This window comes from Mobula birostris, chromosome 6 (genome assembly GCF_030028105.1).
Source record: "Mobula birostris isolate sMobBir1 chromosome 6, sMobBir1.hap1, whole genome shotgun sequence".
In the NCBI taxonomy this organism is placed as follows: Eukaryota; Metazoa; Chordata; class Chondrichthyes; order Myliobatiformes; family Myliobatidae; genus Mobula; species Mobula birostris.
The window spans coordinates 174,724,387-174,744,212 of record NC_092375.1 but is presented as its reverse complement, the minus strand read 5'-3'; the positions used below and the strand labels follow the sequence as shown (position 1 = coordinate 174,744,212).

The 19,826-nt window shown below is 40.4% G+C and overlaps 1 protein-coding gene across 4 annotated transcripts in view; it reads left to right on the top strand.

The window, feature by feature from the left end:
• The window catches only part of prpf40a (PRP40 pre-mRNA processing factor 40 homolog A), a 76,138-nt gene that overhangs the window by 2,577 nt on the left and 53,735 nt on the right, over positions 1-19,826 (top strand). For 2 of the 4 annotated variants that reach the window (XM_072261949.1, XM_072261947.1), the window contains exons 2-7: positions 2,482-2,559; positions 2,657-2,797; positions 2,924-3,007; positions 8,877-8,913; positions 9,700-9,722; positions 14,258-14,335. In XM_072261949.1, coding sequence (XP_072118050.1) covers positions 2,482-2,559; positions 2,657-2,797; positions 2,924-3,007; positions 8,877-8,913; positions 9,700-9,722; positions 14,258-14,335 — 441 coding nt within the window. The remainder of the gene's footprint in view (positions 1-2,481; positions 2,560-2,656; positions 2,798-2,923; positions 3,008-8,876; positions 8,914-9,699; positions 9,723-14,257; positions 14,336-19,826) is intronic. The other 2 variants (XM_072261948.1, XM_072261950.1) reach the window with 2 other exon arrangements.

Below are 19,826 nucleotides of genomic sequence, written 5' to 3'. Positions count from 1 at the left end.
TTTAGTCTCTAACCTGTTGGTAATGTTCTTGGAGAGAATGCTGGTGTCTGTCCTTAACATGAAAAATTCCCTCAGCTGGATATAAGTAATGAAGAGCTCCACCCCTCCTACCCTCTGCTCAATGGTGTCCTGCTGTTGAAAATCTGAACTAAGTGTTTGGCAGATTTTGTTCGTGCACAAGACAGTTGTCGAATTTTCTTTCAATTTCTTAATTGTTTTCAAGCATTTTGCAATCTCTTGAGGTTGATTAGAATGGTTTGGGGGTGAGCCATGTTGTCTCTCTTGTATTTGTACAAATGTGTCTGAAGTTTTTGGGGTAGTGGAGGTATAATTTGTCCATCTGTGCTGATTACCCCATCCTTGACTAAGCTGTTCCACCGTGAACACGATCTGTTAAGAGTCAACATGATGCTTTCAGATCAGGTCATGCATAGCACATACCTCCGCCGCACCGCTCAGGTGTGTTTCTGGGGTACAGGGGCTAGCGACCCTTGTGCCTGTTTTGTGTTCTATCGCTGAGCAGCAGTGAACCATCTGATTGGCCTATCAGAGTTCTCTTTGGGAACTAGTTGACTTGATCAGCATTTCTGATCTGGCTGTTGTTCACGATTGCACTTAGGGAATAAAAAAAAGTTTTAGAGGGAAAATGCAGGTGTTTTTGTAGTAAGACTGTTACAATAAAATGGAAGGAAATAGTAAAATCTTTTGTTTACTTTTAGAAGTGGAATCAAATTTGGTAATTATTACTCAAGTAAAAATTACTATAGTACATTTTTTAATTTAATGCTATGAATAGTTTATAGATTTACATTCAGTCAATGTATAGTTCTTGGCAACACCATTTTGAAATTGTTTGATACAACACTGAGAAACAAAAGACAGAGACAAAACAAATGAAGAAAAGTTTGGAAAGCCTTGTTAAAGATTTGGGAATTAAGGAATGTCTTCATGGAAAGAACAAGTTTTAGTATGGAATTTTTTTTTCTACTTTTATCCCTCCTTTGAGCTATCATGGGACTCTGAGAAGTAAGACCAAAAAAAATTTATTTTAATTGAAGACATTATCATTCTGGAGGATGGAATCCAAGATTTGACAAAGACTTGGGGATTGAAAGTTTGAAATTGTTATATAAATATGGGTTACTGCATTGCACTGTATTATACTGATGCTTTTATTGTTGTGACTAATGAGCTTAGAAACAGGCTATGGTGTTGCATTAAGGGATGTACTACAAACCTTGGAAATCGAGAATAAATGTAAAATATGGAAATGTCAAGTCATTTACTATTAGTGCCTGACGTGGTGTATTTTTACCATTTTTTCATTTTTATTTCCAGTATTACATCACATAACATAGGCTGTGAATATTGAAGCCATCAGTGGAAACTTGTATGCTGAATTCAATGGAAAATGTCTCTTTCCATTCATGTCCAAGTCACTCATATCTGCTTTCTGTGATTTGGTTCTTAAGTAAAGCCAAATCAGGTTCATTTTGAGGCTTTTGAATAATTTGTGTAATACAAAGACTAAAATATACTCATCCAGTAATGTGATCAGAGCACTGCTATGTTTTTGTGAACTATTTAGTAAGCATCTACTTGGTCATTTGAATTTTGTATCACTCGATGAGTAGTATCTGTATTGCTAATGATATTCTTTCATTCCCTAAAGAAATGGCTGAATTGTAATGCGTACCATTTGTTGAACCTGTTTGAACAAGATATCAGAAGAATATGGAAAGGACATGGATTATTTTCATGATCTCTTTCCCCGCAAAATTTTAAAACGTTAATCTTTTTGGGCTCTTAATGTCCATCTGGAATTTCATTCAAAGATCATGCCATCAAAATGACAGGGGTCACGTCTACCTCTGATAAAGCTCTTGACTCAGGTCCCAAAATATTTTTTCAATATACTTTCATTTGCAAATTTTTTGAGAATAAATATTATATTAAGTTCAGGAAATATATTTATTTCTGCATTGTTAGGTAACTTTCCAGAAACAGTTGTAGGTACACTAAACAAAGAATTTATGCATGATTTGGGAACTTCAAGTGCATATAATTTTGAAATCTGCAGAACTGTTATTCATTGCTTAAAATATAGTTAATTAGTATTGTAAGAGAATCATGCTTCATGACAACTCATTATTATAAACAACATCTTTTTAACAAACACTTTTCATTTATTGCAGTAGTAGCATACCCTGAAAATACTGAAAACCTGTTGCACAAATTGACTTTTGTCTAAGTTGCGGCAATCATCTGATTACACCTAAGGATAATAAGCATTTTGGCTAGGTGCCTCAGGGATCAAAGAAAGCCAATTTATTGACATCACACAGACAAACAAACATACATACTCCGCTGATTCAGATTTCAAATATTTTGGTGACATGCAGTTTATGGCTTTCAATTCATACCATATTGATTGGTTCACGCACAGATGTGCATAATTGATCTTGTTTTGTTTTATGTCAGTCAACATCAGATACATCAAATGGTCCAGGACAACCAGCATCTTTTGGAAATGCCCCTCCCATGATTCCACCACCATTTGTAAGTATTGATGCAAGGTGGTGTTAGCTGCAGGTATTTTACTCTACTTTTATTTTGTAATATTAATGATAAATATATCCATGCTTTTTTTCTTAAGATGGGACCGCCAGGTATGCCACCACCTTTTCCACCTATGGGCATGCCACCTATTGGCCAGAGACCACCGAATATACCACCTTTGCCACCGAGTATGATGCCACCAATGATTCCTCCAATGGGTGGACCACCAATGGGACAGGTAACTTTTTTTGTGGCACACTGAATCATCCAATTTTGTGCTTTGGTTGGTCTGAAAATTCATTCATTCTTCTGCCCTAAAATAAAAATCTTTTAATCATTTTACCTATTTTATTATATTCTGAAGATGCCAGGAATGATACCTCCTCTGATGGCAGGAATGATGATGTCTCGTATGCCAGCTGCCCCCATACAAGCATCTGCACCTCCGGTAAAGCATCTTTTTTTTTTGTGTGTGGTATTTCTCAATACCCTCAAATATCAGAAGAAAAATAGAACAGGTTTTTTTGTTTCCATTCCATTACAATCCCCTTCTAACTTGTATATCTTTTAAGTGAACACTTTGCCCACGTATTAAAGTATTAAATAAAATATCACCAAATATAGTTTGGCCATAGATTCATCTGACTCTTTGCAAATTTTTTTTTGCAGAAACAGTACATCTTCAGGTTACGTTTAAATGGGTGCGAGAAAGATTGGAACCATGGTTGGCGATAGCGCTGCTTGGAGGCATTATGCAAATGCCCTGAGTGACAGCTTCCCACTAATATTTCAATATTTGTTGACCCATAATGTCAAAGTCTTCATCTGAGTCCACCTAAAAATACAAAATTCTAGTCATAATCTATTTAAGCCATTGTGTCTATTTCAAATAAGACATTTTTTGTAAAATTTGTGCAACTTTGCTCATATCTTATTCTTCATCTTTTTCAAAAAAATAAACAATATGAAACTAGTCAAAATGCAAAAACGAAACTAAGTGTCAGAAATTAGAAATAAAACAGAATGTTGGAAATTTGGTTTAGGCAACATCATTGGCAAAAGATAAATATTTCAAGTTAATTACCTTTCATCAGAATGTTAGCTCGCTAATTTTGATGAAAGATTATCCCTGAAATATTAAATCTATTTCTTCTTCATAAAATACTGGCTAATCTTTATATTTCCAGCTTCCATTTTCTGCTTAGATTGAAATGAACATTTTTTAACAAGTTCCCATAGGATGAAAATCTCCTTATAATTTCCTTGTTAGTCTTCGATTTCTTTGTTATATATTCTTTCCTATTCAATCATCAGTTTAAAAAAAGAAAAAAGCTGAATAGTATGTGCTCATCTTTTGCTCAGTTCTACTTACAGAATTTGTTTCTGAATAATTAAGATCTATTTTAATTGCTCATCAGTTAATACATCAGTTAATTTCTGGTGACATTGAAGCCAGAAATTTCCTCCAGGCAAGAACTGATTTCCTTCTTTTGCTCTTCTTTCCAATAGTACCTGTGATTCTGCATGTTATTTGAGTGCTGTGTGTTCACTGTGGCATCCTAAGTGCATATTTGTTGTGTGGGCTGCTCTGGCTGCTAAAACAAGCAAAGTAGATTGGTTTTGTTTTCAGTCAACATTTGCTGCATATTGACGCTAGTAATGCCATTTTTAAATGCTTTGCTCCAAAGGGTATGCTCTTTCGACATTGCAAGTATTTGACAGCGAGCAGGACGTGCCACACAAAATGAAACGGATCAATCCTATGAGTACTGAATGGCTTTTGTAACTTGTACACTGGTTATTTTTTTATAAACCTTACCATATAATTGGTACTTAAAGATCTATTGCTGCTGGATATTGCTACAAATTTGCAAGTATTTGGTGCTCTTTCGAATATCTTAAATCTGCAAGTATTTATAGGGAATTGAAGAACTTTAGCATGACCAGTACTTATGCACAAAACATTTATTTGTTTAAAAAAAAATACAATGTTGAAGATCAAAATGAACTGAAAAGTAAACGAAAGGTAGGGTGAGTGTTGGAAGGAGGGATATCAGGAAGTTGTATCCATGTAAGGAGTTCAAGGAAGCATTTTCTGTGAGGAACAATGTGAGAGACATTTGTGTTTCAATGTAAAAGCTGCACCTGCTGATCCCACACTTGCAGCCTTAGAATAACATGAGGGCTGTACTGCTATGACCGTGAACATCATCTGTTATATATTAAAATTATCTGAGCTGGAGATATTTGTAGCATGTCACAGTCTACTTCCATCTAGTATTATGGTGATCACTAAACACTATTCAAGCATATCTTGATACAATTTGCTCTCTAGCGAGAGCAACTGTGTAGTTTCACCAGGAGCATAGGCTTCCCTGTGGTTCAGGTGACATACACAGCTGTGGGTTGCTGGATATCAATTCTCACATATACACTAGCTTATTGTGTACCTGGTTTGTGACCACATGCTGGTCAGTGTCTGCTGTCACGCATCCTGGCAGTGGTCATGATGTCTCTGCTGTGTCGTCTGCATAGAACAATTCAAAGTAGGTGGCAACAGAGTGATGAAGGTGATCAACTAAATACACGGGTTCATGACTGCTGTGTGCGGCAATGCATATGTGGCAACGGCGCATACAAACAAATGTGACAGAGCATGTTAATGCCTTTCCGAGATGATGCTTTTGCCATCCAAAGTATTGTGGAAGAGCCATACAGTAGAGCAGGTGTCACAATTTGTAGTAGTCTGCTGTATATGGCACTACGTTGCTGCCTTCAGAACTCAGATCTTGCCAGCAGCAATCAAGTGTGCAGCTGTGGAGCAGGATGAAGAAGAGGAAGAGAGTGAAGATGAACAAGGATGAGGCAACATAAAGGGATCCTTCCTAGCCAGTGAGTCTGTAAATCTTAACCACGATGCCATGGAAAACACAACTCCAGTTCTCTGTCCTCTGACAATTATGTGCTGACAACCACAATGTATGCTTGGCTACAATACAAAAATAAACCCAATACAAAATAGATACTTCAAATCAACTTTATCAATAAAAGCTTGCCAAATTGCATTAAAATGTTAACTAATCTTTTGCATTCCCTTACTTCTTGTCTTCTGTGTGCCTTTCCTCGTCCTGATGTGATTGGTTGAAAGCTACTGACTTTGTATCAAGGAGATTGCAGATAACTTTGAATAGTGACCTCTGACAGCACTGGGCCAATGGGCCTAGCTTTGCACTACTGCCTCTTAAGAGTGGAAGCAGTATCTGGCCTGGCAACATTAATGCCATAGATGCCATTGGATTGAATGAGGAAGGTAGAAAGAAAGTATTCCTTGAAGTTACTGCCATTGCCTTGGTGATAGTGGCTTAGCAATCCTAGCATTCTGTTGGTGGACAGATTACTGGGTTGTTTTGATGCTGAAAAATCCTCTTTGACTTCTGGTAACCAGATTTGTGATTATTACACAGTAGCATTATAAACTTGTATGCTAAAATCCTGAGATCTCACTACACTCAGACGTTATCTGACTCCTGTCTGTGTTTCAATGCATACAAGACATAAGCCAAAAAAAGGCTTAACTTTTGTCAGGGTCCACAAGTATTGTAATGGAGTTGCTTAACAATTTCATGCTGGATAGGATAGGTGACAAACTGCATCAAGCCCTGTGTAAAGTTGGTGCTGGACTCTTCCATGCTCCTTGACATTGCACTCAGGCTTTCTGGCAGGCCTGACAATAGACAAACAGTTTTCTGTCAGCCAACAGGCCTGACAATAGACAAACAGTTTTCTCTCAGCCAACAGGCCTGACAATAGACAAACAGTTTTCTCTCAGCCAGCAGTTTTAGGGTGCCCATTAGAGTGCTCGTCTGAGTTCTCTACACTACAGTTCTTTGCAGAGCTGGCACCCAAGCTTTCACTTTCATCTGCTCTGCCTGATCTCCATTTGAGTTTGGGTCTTATTGTGTATAGAGGCACTGACTGTTAAACTTTTAAATTACCTGCTGTGTTAGTATGTAAGTACTGTGTATATTAGCTGTTAACTTAACTGTCCTACTCTTGTCGAAGAACATGGGTCTTGAGTACAAGCCACAAGCCATCCCTGAGTTGTGAATACCCAACTTAAGGACATTTGTACATGTGAATGAGCTCTCATAATATTGTTCAATTCGGAAGTCTGACCTTCATTTGTCCTACATGAATAGCAGAACTAGTTTCCTCTCTTTACTTTCAGTAATTTTTATCAGTTGTATGTGTTTTGATGCCATTACAATAATATGGAAGTATGGTCATATTGAGTAATTTTTGTGTATTTTTCTACTTATGGACATCTGTAAAATTGGAACCTGTTCATTATTTAGGGGCCGTCTGAATGTTTAGGTTTAGACTACCTTTAGCTTGTGCATTAAAATAGACTGAGGAGGAAGACAAGATTGAGGAGAAAGATGGTGTGTGCGGATTCTGACATCTTTGGGTTCAATTATATCACTGGCCATGATCGTGTTAATGATTTCTGTAGTTACGGTAGTAACTCTCTTTAAGGGGCAAGGTGATACAACAGTTGATGTTGTGGTCACCAGTGACCTACAAGAGAGAACTATTTGTCTGTGTGATGTCTGTTGAGGTTCAGTAAGCTAGAGTGGATGTATGTATTGTGAAATATATGAATGCTTGTCATGAATGTTTATTTGCAGATCATTTGTAGATGAATGATTGACTCATGCAATTAATAAGGGTGATGATATTTAATATGCATATGCTGACCTTGGTGCCATTGAACTTCTAACTGCACAATTTGGTCTTCAGGGCTAAACACATGGCACTAACTTCCACGATTGCCTTCTTCCATTGCTGTTCAAGGAGGGGCTCACCTCATTGAAAATATAGGACACCTTCCCTTCTTTATCTCTCTATCTCGTACTTTCTGTATCAAAGCTTGCAGTTCAGTGTTTAAGCACCATGGTACCTGCTGAGTCCTGTGTTTAAAATCACAATAAGTTCCTGAATGTCCTCACTTCCTTCTTTCATGTTAATAGTCTCTACATGTATAATTTGCAAATCTTTCACTTTTTTTTTGTAAACTTGCCCAATTCTTCTCACCCCATCCATGTTTTGCTTGCATTTCCTGTTCACATTCCCTTATGAGTTTTTCCTCATTTCCTTCCCCTCTTCGAGACATTCTTGATGCTTTTTCATTCCCCAACCGTCATCCATATCATTAGTTTGCTCCTTCTGCTTCTCAGTTATCCTTCCCACCATTCTTGTTACCAGTTCACCCCCCCCCCCCCCCAATTCTTCTCACGGGTTAGCACCAGCATCCCTATACTTCCTCTACCTATACTTCCTCAACCTCTACTTCCATATTTCTGGTTCTCCGCTTTACCGACATATACACTTTAGTATTGTCCGCTCCTCACCAATCCCTGTCCCACATGGTGTTTCCCTATCTCTCTAGTGTGTTTCTCCTCTTGTCCACCATCCCATCGATGCTTTGCCCTTCACAACTATCTTTCACCTGTTTCACCCTTCTCCACCATCTCTTTGCCTATTCCCTTCAATGCTGTTTCTTGCCTGTTTTATTCCCCATCCCAACCCCTGCAACTATCTCCTGCTTTCTGCACCCTACAAGCTGGTTTCTTTCATTCAATCCACATTGGCCCACCTCTCATCAGACTGTGCTGCCATTTCAGTTTTGAACTCACTTCATCCCTGTTTTCCATATCTGTATCTTCTTGCATCACCCCCCTTTCTTACTAACTCACTTGTTATCTTCGCTGTCACTAAGTCATCTTTAGTTCTCTTGCAGTAAGTTGTTCACTGCAATCTTACTGGTTTGCTCTCCTGCTTTTTCCACTTTGTCTAACTTGCCTTGCCATACCCTCTGGTCCATTTTCTGCCTGGATTCTTTCTTTTTCCTTTTGCCTCTTTCTCTCTTGTTTTCTCACTTTTTCTTTCTTAACCTGCTGTATTTCCTCCTAAATGAAACTGTCTGCTTCTCTTTAATTTTGTCTTCCTTTGTATTTCTGCTGTTCATTTTTAGTGAATATTTCTCTTTATTTGGAATTCTTTCAATTGTGTCTCACTTTGTCATTTTCTCTCTTTTTCCGCTTATTTAGTAGCATACTTTCTCCTTCCCCTTTTTATTTAACTCTTTGGTACTTCTATTACACGCAATTATTTTTTGTTTTTAACTGTTGTTTGTAATCATGCAACACAATGTATTGACACAATTTTGTAATGTATATTTTGCTTGCAATTGCATAATTGGTTATGAATTAAATTTATATAATTTCTATATTAATATATTACTTTTATTTCAACAGCCAGGAGTGAGCACTACCGCTGCAGAAGTAACATCAGGCGAGTACTCTTATTTTTAATTTCTTTGGCAGTTTTTTCATGGTGTGGAAACTTGAATAACTTCAAAATATTAATTCATGGCAATGAAAACAAGAAATATTGCCTTTTGAATAAAACCTTGTGGTTTATCTGGAGAAAATAAACTTACCTGGGTGGCACAGTGGCGTAGTGGTTAGCACAACACCTTACAGTACAGAGCACCCAGGTTCAATTTTCACCACTGCCTGTAAGGAGTTTGTACGTTCTCCACATCACCGCATGGGTTTCCTCCCAGTGCTTCAGTTTCATCCCACAGTCCAAAGACGGTCTAGTTGGTAGGTTAATTGGTCATTGTAAATTGTCTCTTAATTTGTCCAGTGATAAATCAGACGATTGCTGGGTGGCATGGCTCGGAGAGCTGGAAGGGCCTATTCTGTGCTGTATCCCAATAAGTAATTCTTGCAGAGAGGAATAAAACAAATGTAAGGATGTTGTTTTAGATTTTGTTATGCAAGCATCATCTTAATCTGAAATCTTTTGAACCTTTATTACTTTTGTAATTCAGATGTAGATTATATTCCATTTATGTATATCATTATAATCACTGGAAAATAATACTACACTAATTCTCCTTTGCACAGAAGCTTCCTTAGAAGAGAATGCTATGAAAATATTTGTACAAATATGTTATATGATGTATTTAAGCATAAATCACATAAAACATGTCATCATAACATAATTAAATGTTTGTTCTACCCAAACATTGTTTATTCTGATGGATTCTGATACCTTTTAATCTTTTTTCAGCTCCCTCAACCACAATTGTTCAGGTGAGTAGCTCTGCAAGACTTCTGTTTCGTCCAACCCAAGTTAAATTCATTTTCATCCTCTTAAAAACCATGTTGTTTATTGTATTTCCTGGATTAATGTAATTTCAGTAATATAAGACCATAAGCTATAGGAGCAGAGGTAGGCCATTTGGCCCATTGAGCCTTCTCTGCCATTCAGTCATGGGCTGATCCAATTCTTCCAGTCATCCCCACTCCTCTGCCTTCTCTCATACCCTTTGATGCCCTGGCTAATCAAGAACCTATTTATCTCTGCCTTACATGCACCCAGTGACCTGGCCTCCACAGACACTCGTGGCAACAAATTCCACAGAATTACCACCCTCTGACTAAAGTAATTTCTCCACATCTCTGTTCAATCCTGATGTTGTGCCCTGTTGTCCTAGACTCCCCTACCATGGGAAATAACTTTGCCGTATCTAATCTGTTTAACATTCGAATGTTTCTATGAGATTCCCCCCATCATTCTCCTGAACTCCAGGGAATACAGCCCAAGAGCTGCTAGACATTCCTTATACAGAAACCCTTTCATTTCTGGAATCATTTTTCTGAATCTTCTCTGAATCCTCTCCAATGTCAGTATATCCTTTCTAAAATAAGGAGCCCAAAACTGCACACAATACTCCACAAGTGTGTGCTCATGAGTGCCTTATAGAGCCTCAACATCACATCCCTGCTCTTGCATTCTATACCTCTAGAAATGAATGCCAACATTTAATTTGTCTTCTTCACCACTGAATCAACCTGGAGGTTAATCTTTAGGTTATCCTGCACAAGGACTCCCAAGTCCCTTTGCATCTCTGCATTTTGAATTCTCTCCCCATCTAAATAATAGTCTGCCTGTTTCTTTCTTCCACCAAAGTGCATGACCATACACTTTCCAACATTGTATTTCATTTGCCACTTCTTTGCCCATTCCCCTAAACTATTTTAAGTTTCTCTGCAGGCGCTCTGTTTCCTCAACATTACCTGCTTCTCCACCTGTCTTTGTATCATCGACAAATTTAGCCACAAATCCATTAATCCCATAGTCGAAATCATTGATATATGTCATAAAAAGCAACGGTCCCAACACTGACCCCTGTGGAACTCCACTGGTAACCGGCAGCCAACCAGAATAGGATCCCTTTATTCCCCACTCTGTTTTCTGCCGATCGGTCAATGCTCCACCCATGTTAGTAGCTTCACTGTAATTCCACGGGCTCTTAACTTGCTAAGCAGCCTTATGTGCAGCACCTTGTCAAAGGCCTTCTGAAAATCCAAGTACACCACATCTACTGCATCTCCGTTGTCTACCCAACTCTTAATTTCCTCAAAAAAAAATGCAGTTGGGTAGTCAGGCAGGATTTTCAGGAAACCATGCTGGCTTTGGCCTATCTTGTCATGTGCCTCCAGGTACTCCATTATCTCATCCCTAACAATTGATTCCAGCAACTTCCTAACCACTGATGTCAGCCTAACAGGTCTATAGTTTTCTTTCTGCTGCCTCCCACCCTTCTTAAATAGTGAAGTAACATTTGCAATTTTCCTGTCATCTGGTACAATGTCAGAATCTTAACAATTCTTGAAAGATCATTGTTAATCCTCCGCAATCTCTCCAGCTACTTCCTTCAGAACTTGAGGGTGCATTCCATCAGGTCCAAGAGATTTATCCACCCTCAGATCATTAAGCTTCCTGAGGACCTTCTCAGTCGTAATTTTCACTGCACCTACCTCACTTCCCTGACACTCTTGAATGTCTGGTATACGGCAGATGTCTTCCACTGTGAAGACCCGATGCAAAATACGCACTCAGTTCCTCTGCCATCTCTGCGCCTCTCATTACAATATCTCCAGTGTCATTTTCTATTGGTCCTATATCTACCCTCAACCCTCTTTTAACCTTTATATATTTTTAAAAAAACGCTTTTAGTATCTTCTTTGATATTAGTCACCAGCTTCCTTTTGTAATTCATCTTTTCCTTCCTAATGACCTTCTTAGTTTTCTTCTGCAAGTTTTTAAGCTTCCCAATCCTATATCTTCCCACTAGCTTTGGCTTCCTTGTATGTCCTCTCTGTTGCTTTTATTTTGGCTCTGACTTCACTTGTCAGCCACGGTAGTGTCCTTCTTCCATTTGAAATTTTCTTTGTATTTGGAATATATCTGTCTTGCTCCAGCCATTGCTGCTCTGCTGTCCTTCCTGCAAATGTCCCTTTCCATTCAACTTTGGCCAGTTCCCCTCTCATGCAACTGTAGTTTCCTTTATTCCACTGAAATACCGACACATTGGAATTTAGTTTCTCCTTCTGAAATTTCAAAGTGAACTCAATCATATTGTGATCAGTGTTCCCTAAGGGTTCCTTTACCTTAAGCTCTCTTATCACCTCTGGATCATTACACAACACCCAATTCTGCACGGCTGATCTCCTAGTGAGCTCCACAACAAGCTGTTCTAAAAAGCCATCCCTTAGACATTCTACAAATTCTCTCTCTTGAGGTTCAGTACTGGCCTGGTTTTCCCATTCCACTTTCATGTTCAAATCCCCAACGATTATCATGACATTTGCCTTCTGACATGCCTTTTCTGTCTTCTGCTGTAATTTGTAATCCACATCCCGGCTGCTGTTTGGAGGCCTGTATACAGCTGCCATTAGGGTCCTCTTACCCTTGCCACTTCCTAACTCAGCCCATAGACACTCTAAACCTTCCGATCTTGTATCCTATATAAAATGTTCAAAGTAAATGTTCCTGGCCTCCTGTCAGTTTCACTTTCCTCCTGTAACCTTCCTCATTAACAAGGCATTCTCTGCATATTTTTTATTGTTTTTTGAGCCATTCTCTGTAAAATCTGGAGACAGTTGTGCTTGAAAATCCCAAGAGATCAGCAGGTTTTGAGATACTCAAACCCCATCTTCCACCAGCAATCATTCCACGATCAAAGTCACTTAGATCACTTTTCTTCTCCATTCTGATGTTTGGTCTGAACCATGTCTGCATGCTTTTTATGTATTGAGTTGCTGCCATATGATCAGCTGATTAGATATTTGCATTAACAAGCGGGTATATAGGTCTGGGTGTTTTTAAAAATTATTTTTCAGACCATTTTCTGTAAACCCTAGAGACAGTTGTGCTTGAAAATCCCTAGAGATCAAAGTAGAGGATAGCCAATGTTGTTTCACTGTTCAAGAAAGGTTCCAAACATAAACCTGAAGATTATAGACCGGTGAACTTGACATCATTAGTGGGAAAGTTATTGGAAGGTTTTCTAAGGGACTGGATATATAAGTATTTGGATGGATAAGGGCTGATTAGAGATAGTCAGCATGGCTTCATGCATGGTAGACCTAAGCAATCTTTTAGTCACCTACCTACAGGGAATATGTAAATGAGTTTGAAAGAATACAGAGAAAATTTCAGGGGTATTGCTGGGTCAGGAGGACCCGAGTTGTATGGAAAAATTGAATAGGTCAGGACTTTATTCCTGGGAACGTGGAAGATTGAGAGGAGATTGATATGAGGTGTACAAAATTATCAGGGGTATAGATAGGGTAAATGCAAGTAGGCTTTTTCCACTGTGGTTGGGTGGAACTACAACTAGAGATCATGGGTTAAGGGTGAAAGATGAAATGTTTAATGGAAACATGAGGGGAAACTTCTTCACTCAGAGGGTTGTGAGAGTGTGGAACGAGATGCCTGCACAGGTAGTGCACGTGAGCTCGATTTCAACATTTAAGAGAAGTTTGGATAGGTACATGGAAGGCAGGGGTATGGAAGGCTATAGTCTGGTGTAGGTAGTTTAAATGGTTTGGCATGGACTAGAGGGATCAGCGGGTTTTTTTCTATGACTCTAACATGGCCACAGAGTGTATCTGTTACCATTGACTACCTTGAGATTCATTTTCTTGCAGGCATATAAAGAAAAATAAAGGAATGCAATGAAGTTTATGAAAAACTATACATAAGCAAATAATGACAAAGAAACAATGTGCAAAGAAGACATTGTGCAAAAAATACTAAGGATATGAATTGTAGAAAGTTTTTGAAAGTAAATCTGAGGGTTGTTGAATCAGTTCAGTTGTAATGGTGAATGAAGTTACCTATGTTTCAAGTGAAATAACTGCTCCTGAACCTGGTAGCGTGGGACCTAAAGTTCCTGTGTCTCATGCCCGATGGTAGTAGTGAGAGGAAAGCAAGGCCTGGATGGAGGGGGTCCTTGATAATAGATGTTCCTTTCTTGTGGCTGTGCAGTCAGTAGTGGGGAGGGTTTAGCCTGTGATGGATCGGGCTCTGTCCACCTCTTTGTGAAAGAATTAACAAATAAACTTGATGCTTTAGATTAAATTTTCTGTATCGCTTACAAAGGTTTTAAAATTGAAAATGTTATTGGCGATCAAAGGAAATATCTATTACTGGTATAGCAAGAAATTTAATTGAATTGATTTATCCTTCACATACATTTTTCCTAAATTGGAGGTTTTCTTTCTTTTTATGATTATTTGATCTATTGGAAAACTAAAGTATCTGATGTTTTTTTCAGGCTGCAAATCCAACAGTTTCAAGTGGTCAACAAATTTCAACTGGAAATGAATCATCAGGAGAAGAGCAGCCTAAGAAGGTATTACATTGCGAATGCATTCATTTACCTTAAACCGTATGTTAAAAACAGAAATGTTGGTCAGTTAAGGTTTCCTTTTGAGGAATCAAAAATCCAAAATTTATTTCTTGCCTTCAACTAAATTGATTGAACATTTTCAGCCAGAAAGTATGTTAAGAGCAGCATTGATTTATATATATCTTTTAATAAGTTAAAAGCAGCAAGAACTTGTTTATCTTTTAAATACTTGGTGATATAAAGGACTTCACAGTGTAAATTGTTTTTCTAGAGTAAATTCCAGAGGAGGGCAGCATTTGAGTTAGGTTTAGGGCACACGGTGAGAGAATCCGTACCTGCCTGATGCTTCCTCATGACTTGTGTCAGATACATCTGTACGAGATATTATTAATTGCTGACTATTGCTTGTTTTTTTTACGGTGGTAAAGCCTGTCAATTTTTTTGAGTTGCCAATAAAATGGGATGACTTCAGAAACTAGAAACTTTAAGCCAGATATAACTGAGGCATTTGGCCTAAAGACATTGCACTATACTTTCTAAGCTCAACTTGGCATATTACTCACTTCTTCATTATTATCAAATTGGGTGAGTAATTCTAGTTCAATAGCGTATGAAGAGTCTGTCAGGAGCAGCAGACATATCTAAAGCTCTACATAAACACAAAATAATCTGCAGATGCTGGGGTCAAAGCAACACTCACAACACACTGGAGGAACTCAGCAGCTTGGGCAGCATCTGTGGAAAAGATCGGTCGACGTTTTGGGCTTCGTCAGGACTAGAGGGAAGGGACAGAGGCCCTATAAAGAAGGTGGGGGGAGGGAGGGAGGGAGGGAAAGAGAAGGCTGGTAGGTTCCAGGTGAAAAACCAGTAAGGGGAAAGATAAAGGGGTGGGGGAGGGGAGGCAGGGAGGTGATAGGCAGGAAAGGTGAAGAAGGAATAGGGGAAAACGCAATGGGTAGTAGAAGGAGGCGGAACCATGAGGGAGGTGCTAGGCAGCTGGGGGAGGGGGCAGAGTGACATAGGGATACAGGAAGGGAGGGGGAGGGAATTACCAGAAGTTGGAGAATTCTATGTTCATACCAAGGGGCTGGAGACTACCTAGACGGTATATGAGGTGTTACATAGAAAATAGGTGCAGGAGTAGGCCACTCGGCCCTTCGAGCCTGCACCGCCATTCAGTATGATCATGGCTGATCATCCAACTCAGAACCCTGCACCAGCCTTCCCTCCATACCCCCTGATCCCTTTAGCCACAAGGGCCATATCTAACTCCCTCTTAAATATAGCCAATGAACTGGCCTCAACTGTTTCCTGTGGCAGAGAATTCCACAGATTCACCACTCTCTGTGTGAAGAAGTTTTTCCTAATCTCGGTCCTAAAAGGCTTCCCCTTTATCCTCAAACTGTGACCCCTTGTTCTGGACTTCCCCAACATCGGAACAATCTTCCTGCATCTAGCCTGTCCAATCCCTTTAGGATTTTATACATTTCAATCAGATCCCCCCCCTCAATCTTCTAAATTCCAACGAGTATAAACCTAGTTCATCCAGTCTTTCATCATATGAAAGTCCTGCCGTCCCAGGAATCAATCTGGTGAACCTGCTTTGTACTCCCTCTATGGCAAGGATATCTTTCCTCAGATTAGGGGACCAAAACTGCACACAATACTCCAGGTGTGGTCTCACCAAGGCCTTGTACAACTGCAGTAGTACCTCCCTGCTCCTGTACTCGAATCCTCTTGCTATAAATGCCAGCATACCATTCGCCTTTTTCACCGCCTGCTGTACCTGCATGCCCACTTTCAATGACTGGTGTATAATGACACCCAGGTCTCGTTGCACTTCCCCTTTTCCTAATCGGCCACCATTCAGATAATAATCTGTTTTCCTGTTTTTGCCACCAAAGTGGATAACTTCACACTTATCCACATTAAATTGCATCTGCCATGAATTTGCCCACTCACCTAACCTATCCAAGTCACCCTGCATCCTCTTAGCATCCTCCTCACAGCTAACACTGCCGCCCAGCTTTGTGTTATCCATAAACTTGGAGATGCTGCATTTAATTCCCTCATCCAAGTCATTAATATATATTGTAAACAACTGGGGTCCCAGCACTGAGCCTTGCGGTACCCCACTAGTCACTGCCTGCCATTCTGAAAAGGTCCCGTTTATTCCCACTCTTTGCTTCCTGTCTGCCAACCAATTGCTTCTCCAATCTGAGTTTAGCCTCATCATGGCAGTACAGGAGGCCATGTATGGACATATCTGAATGGGAGTGGGAAGCAGAGTTGAAGTGGGTGGCTACTGGGAGCCACCAGTTGTGGCGGATGGAGCGGAGGTACTCGACGAAGCGGTCCCCCCAGGACTGTTTGGGGCCCTGAACGGTGGCAAGAGAGGAGGTGTAGGGACAGGTGTAGTACTTGCGCTTACAGGGATAAGTGCCGGGTGGGTGATCCGTGCTAAGGGACGTGTGGACCAGGGAGCCGTGGAGGGACCGATCCCTGCGGAAAGCAGAGAGGGGTGGAGAGGGAAAGATGTGCTTAGTGGTGGGGTCCTGTTGAAAGTGGCGGAAGTTGCGGAGGATAATGTGCTGGATCCAGAGGCTGGTGGGGTGGTAGGTGAGGACAAGGGGAACTCTGCCTCTGTTGTGGTGGCGGGAGGATGGGGTGAGAGCCGAAGTGCGGGAAATGGAGGAGATGCGGGTGAGGGCATCACACGATCCTTAAAGAAAGAGGACATTTGAGATGTCCTGGAACAGAAAGCCTCATCCTCGGAGCAGATGCGGCAGAGACAGAGGAACTGGGAACAGGGAATGGCATTTTTGCATGTGGCGGGGTGAGAAGAGGTATAGTTGAGGTAGTTATGAGAGTCAGTGGGCTAAAGCTAAATCTAAAGCTCTTTTGCAATAGGTTTCAAACTAGAGTGGCAGGTGGATGGGAACCACAGCAGCAGGGCAGCAGGTATCGGGTTGAGAGCAAGAGGTATGTTGTGACAAGTAACCCTGGTCAAGTACCCACTTGGAGTACTGTGCTCATTTCTGGTCACCTCACGACAGGAAGGATGTGGAAACTATAGAAAGGGTGCAGAGGAGATTTACAAGGATGTTGCCTGGATTGGGGAGCATGCCTTATGAGAATAGGTTGAGTGAACTCAGCCTTTTCTCCTTGGAGTGGCAGAGGATGAGAGGTGACCTGATAGAGGTGTATAAAATGATTGTGTGGATAGTCAGAGGCTTTTTCCCAGGGCTGAAATGACTAACAGGAGAGGGCACAGTTTTAAAGTGCTTGGAAGTAGGTACAGAGGAGTTGTCAGGGGGAAGTTTTTTATACAGAGAGTGGTGAGCGTGTGGAATGAGCTGCCAGCAATGGTGGTGGAGGCGGATATGATAGGGTCTCTTAAGAGACTCCTGGATAGGTACATGGAGCTTAGAAAAATAGAGGGCTGTGGGTAACCCTAGGTAATTTCTAAGGTAAGGACATGTTCAGCACAGCATTGTGGGCCAAAGGGCCTGTATTGTGCTGTAAGTTTTCTATGTTTCTAAGTAAGACTGAAAGGAAGGCATAAACATGGTGCATTTGATGGGCTGAAATGTATATACTTCTGTGAAATGTCACAGCAGTGGTCAGAGAGGATACACTGAAGGGCTGGTCCACAAAGGCAGTTTGGTTAGAGCTTTGAAATAAGAGAGGTTCGGTTACGTTGATGGGATTATACTATAAGCTCCCCAATAGTATCAGAATCGAGTTTATTATCTCTGATGTACGTTATGAGATTTGTTGCCTTTGTAGTAGCATTACAGTGCAATACATAAAAATACTGTTACAATTAAAAATAAAATAAACAGTGGAAAAGAGGAATAATAAGTTACTGTTTATGGGTTCATGGACTGTTCAGGAATCTGATGGCAGAAGGGAAGAAGCTGTTGGTTGTGTGTTGTCAGGTTTTTGTACCTCGTCGCTGTTGAAAAGAGGGTATGCACTGAATAGTAATAATCCTTAATGATGCATGCCACCTTTTGCAAATGTTCTCAGTGGTAGGGAGACTTGCAGCTGTGATGGAGCTGGCTGAGTCTATAATCCTCTGACGACTTTCGTTCTGAGCATTGGAGCCTCCATACAAGGTGGTAATGGAACCATTCACAATGCTCCACAGTACAGCTGTAGAAATCGGAGTTCTGCATTTGTTCTGCTGAGAAGTAGAGGAACAGATATGTAGACAGATTTTGGAAAGCTGCAGGAGCATCAGGGTTGTCATAGTGAAGTTCTTTAACTTGCTCAGTCTTCGATGGAACCTCCTCAATATTTACTGACAAGAAGGAATTGGAGGATAAAGGCAGAATGGGGCATGCTAATGTGCTGGGACATTTTGAGATTATAATGGAGGTAATGCTGGGTCTTTGAAAAGCATTAATTTGGATAAGACCCCAGGGCCTGATGACAGATACCCAGTATATTGAAAGAAGCAAGGGAGGAGATTGCTGGGTCTTTGACAATGATCTTTGCATCCCCAACAGCAACAGATGAGTACAAATTAAATTTATCCTCAAAGTACATATATGTCACTATTTACAACCTTGAGATTCATTTTCTTGAGTGCACAGTCAATAAATCCATGATAGAATAATAATCATAATGGAATCAATGGAAGACCGCACCAACATTGGGTGTTCAACTAGTGTGGAAAAGACAACAAACTGTTAACTCAGAATGAAATAATAATAATAAGTTAGCAATAAATATCGAGAACATTAGAGGAAGAGTCCTTGAAAGTGAGTCCATTGGTTGTGGGAACATTTCAATGATGGGGCAAGTGACATTATCCCCTTTGGTTCAAGAGCCTGATGGTTGCGGGGTAATATCCGTTCTTGAACCTGGTGGTGGGAGTCCTGAAGTTCCCGTACCTTCTTGCTGATGGCAGCAGTGAGAAGAGAGCATGGCTTGGGTGGTAGGGGTCCCTGAAGATGGATGCTGCTTTCTGTGATTGCGCTTCATGTAGATACGTTCAATGGTTGGGAGGGCTTTACCCGTTGATGGACTGGGCCATATTCACTACTACCAGTAACATTTTCTGTTTAAGGGCATTGGTGTTTCCATACCAGGCTATGACACAGCCAGTCACCATACTCTCCACTACACATCTGTAGAAGTCTTGTCAAAATTTTGGATGTCATGCTGAATCTTCTCACACTCCTGAAGAAGTTGAGACGCTGCCGTGCTTTCTTCCTAATTCCACTTAATGTGCTGGGCTCAGCGCAAGTTCTGTGAAATCATAGCACCAAGGAATTTAAAGTTGCTGACCTGCTTCAGCTCTGCTCCTCCGATGAGGACTTGCTCGTGGACCTCTGGTTTCTACCTCCTGTAGTCAATAATCAGCTCCCTGGTCTCGCTGATATTGAGTGAGGTATTGTTGTGGCACCACTCAGGCAGATTTTCGTTCTCTCTCCTATATGCTGATTCATCACACAAAATACAATAAGCCTCCTGGTGGTGCAGT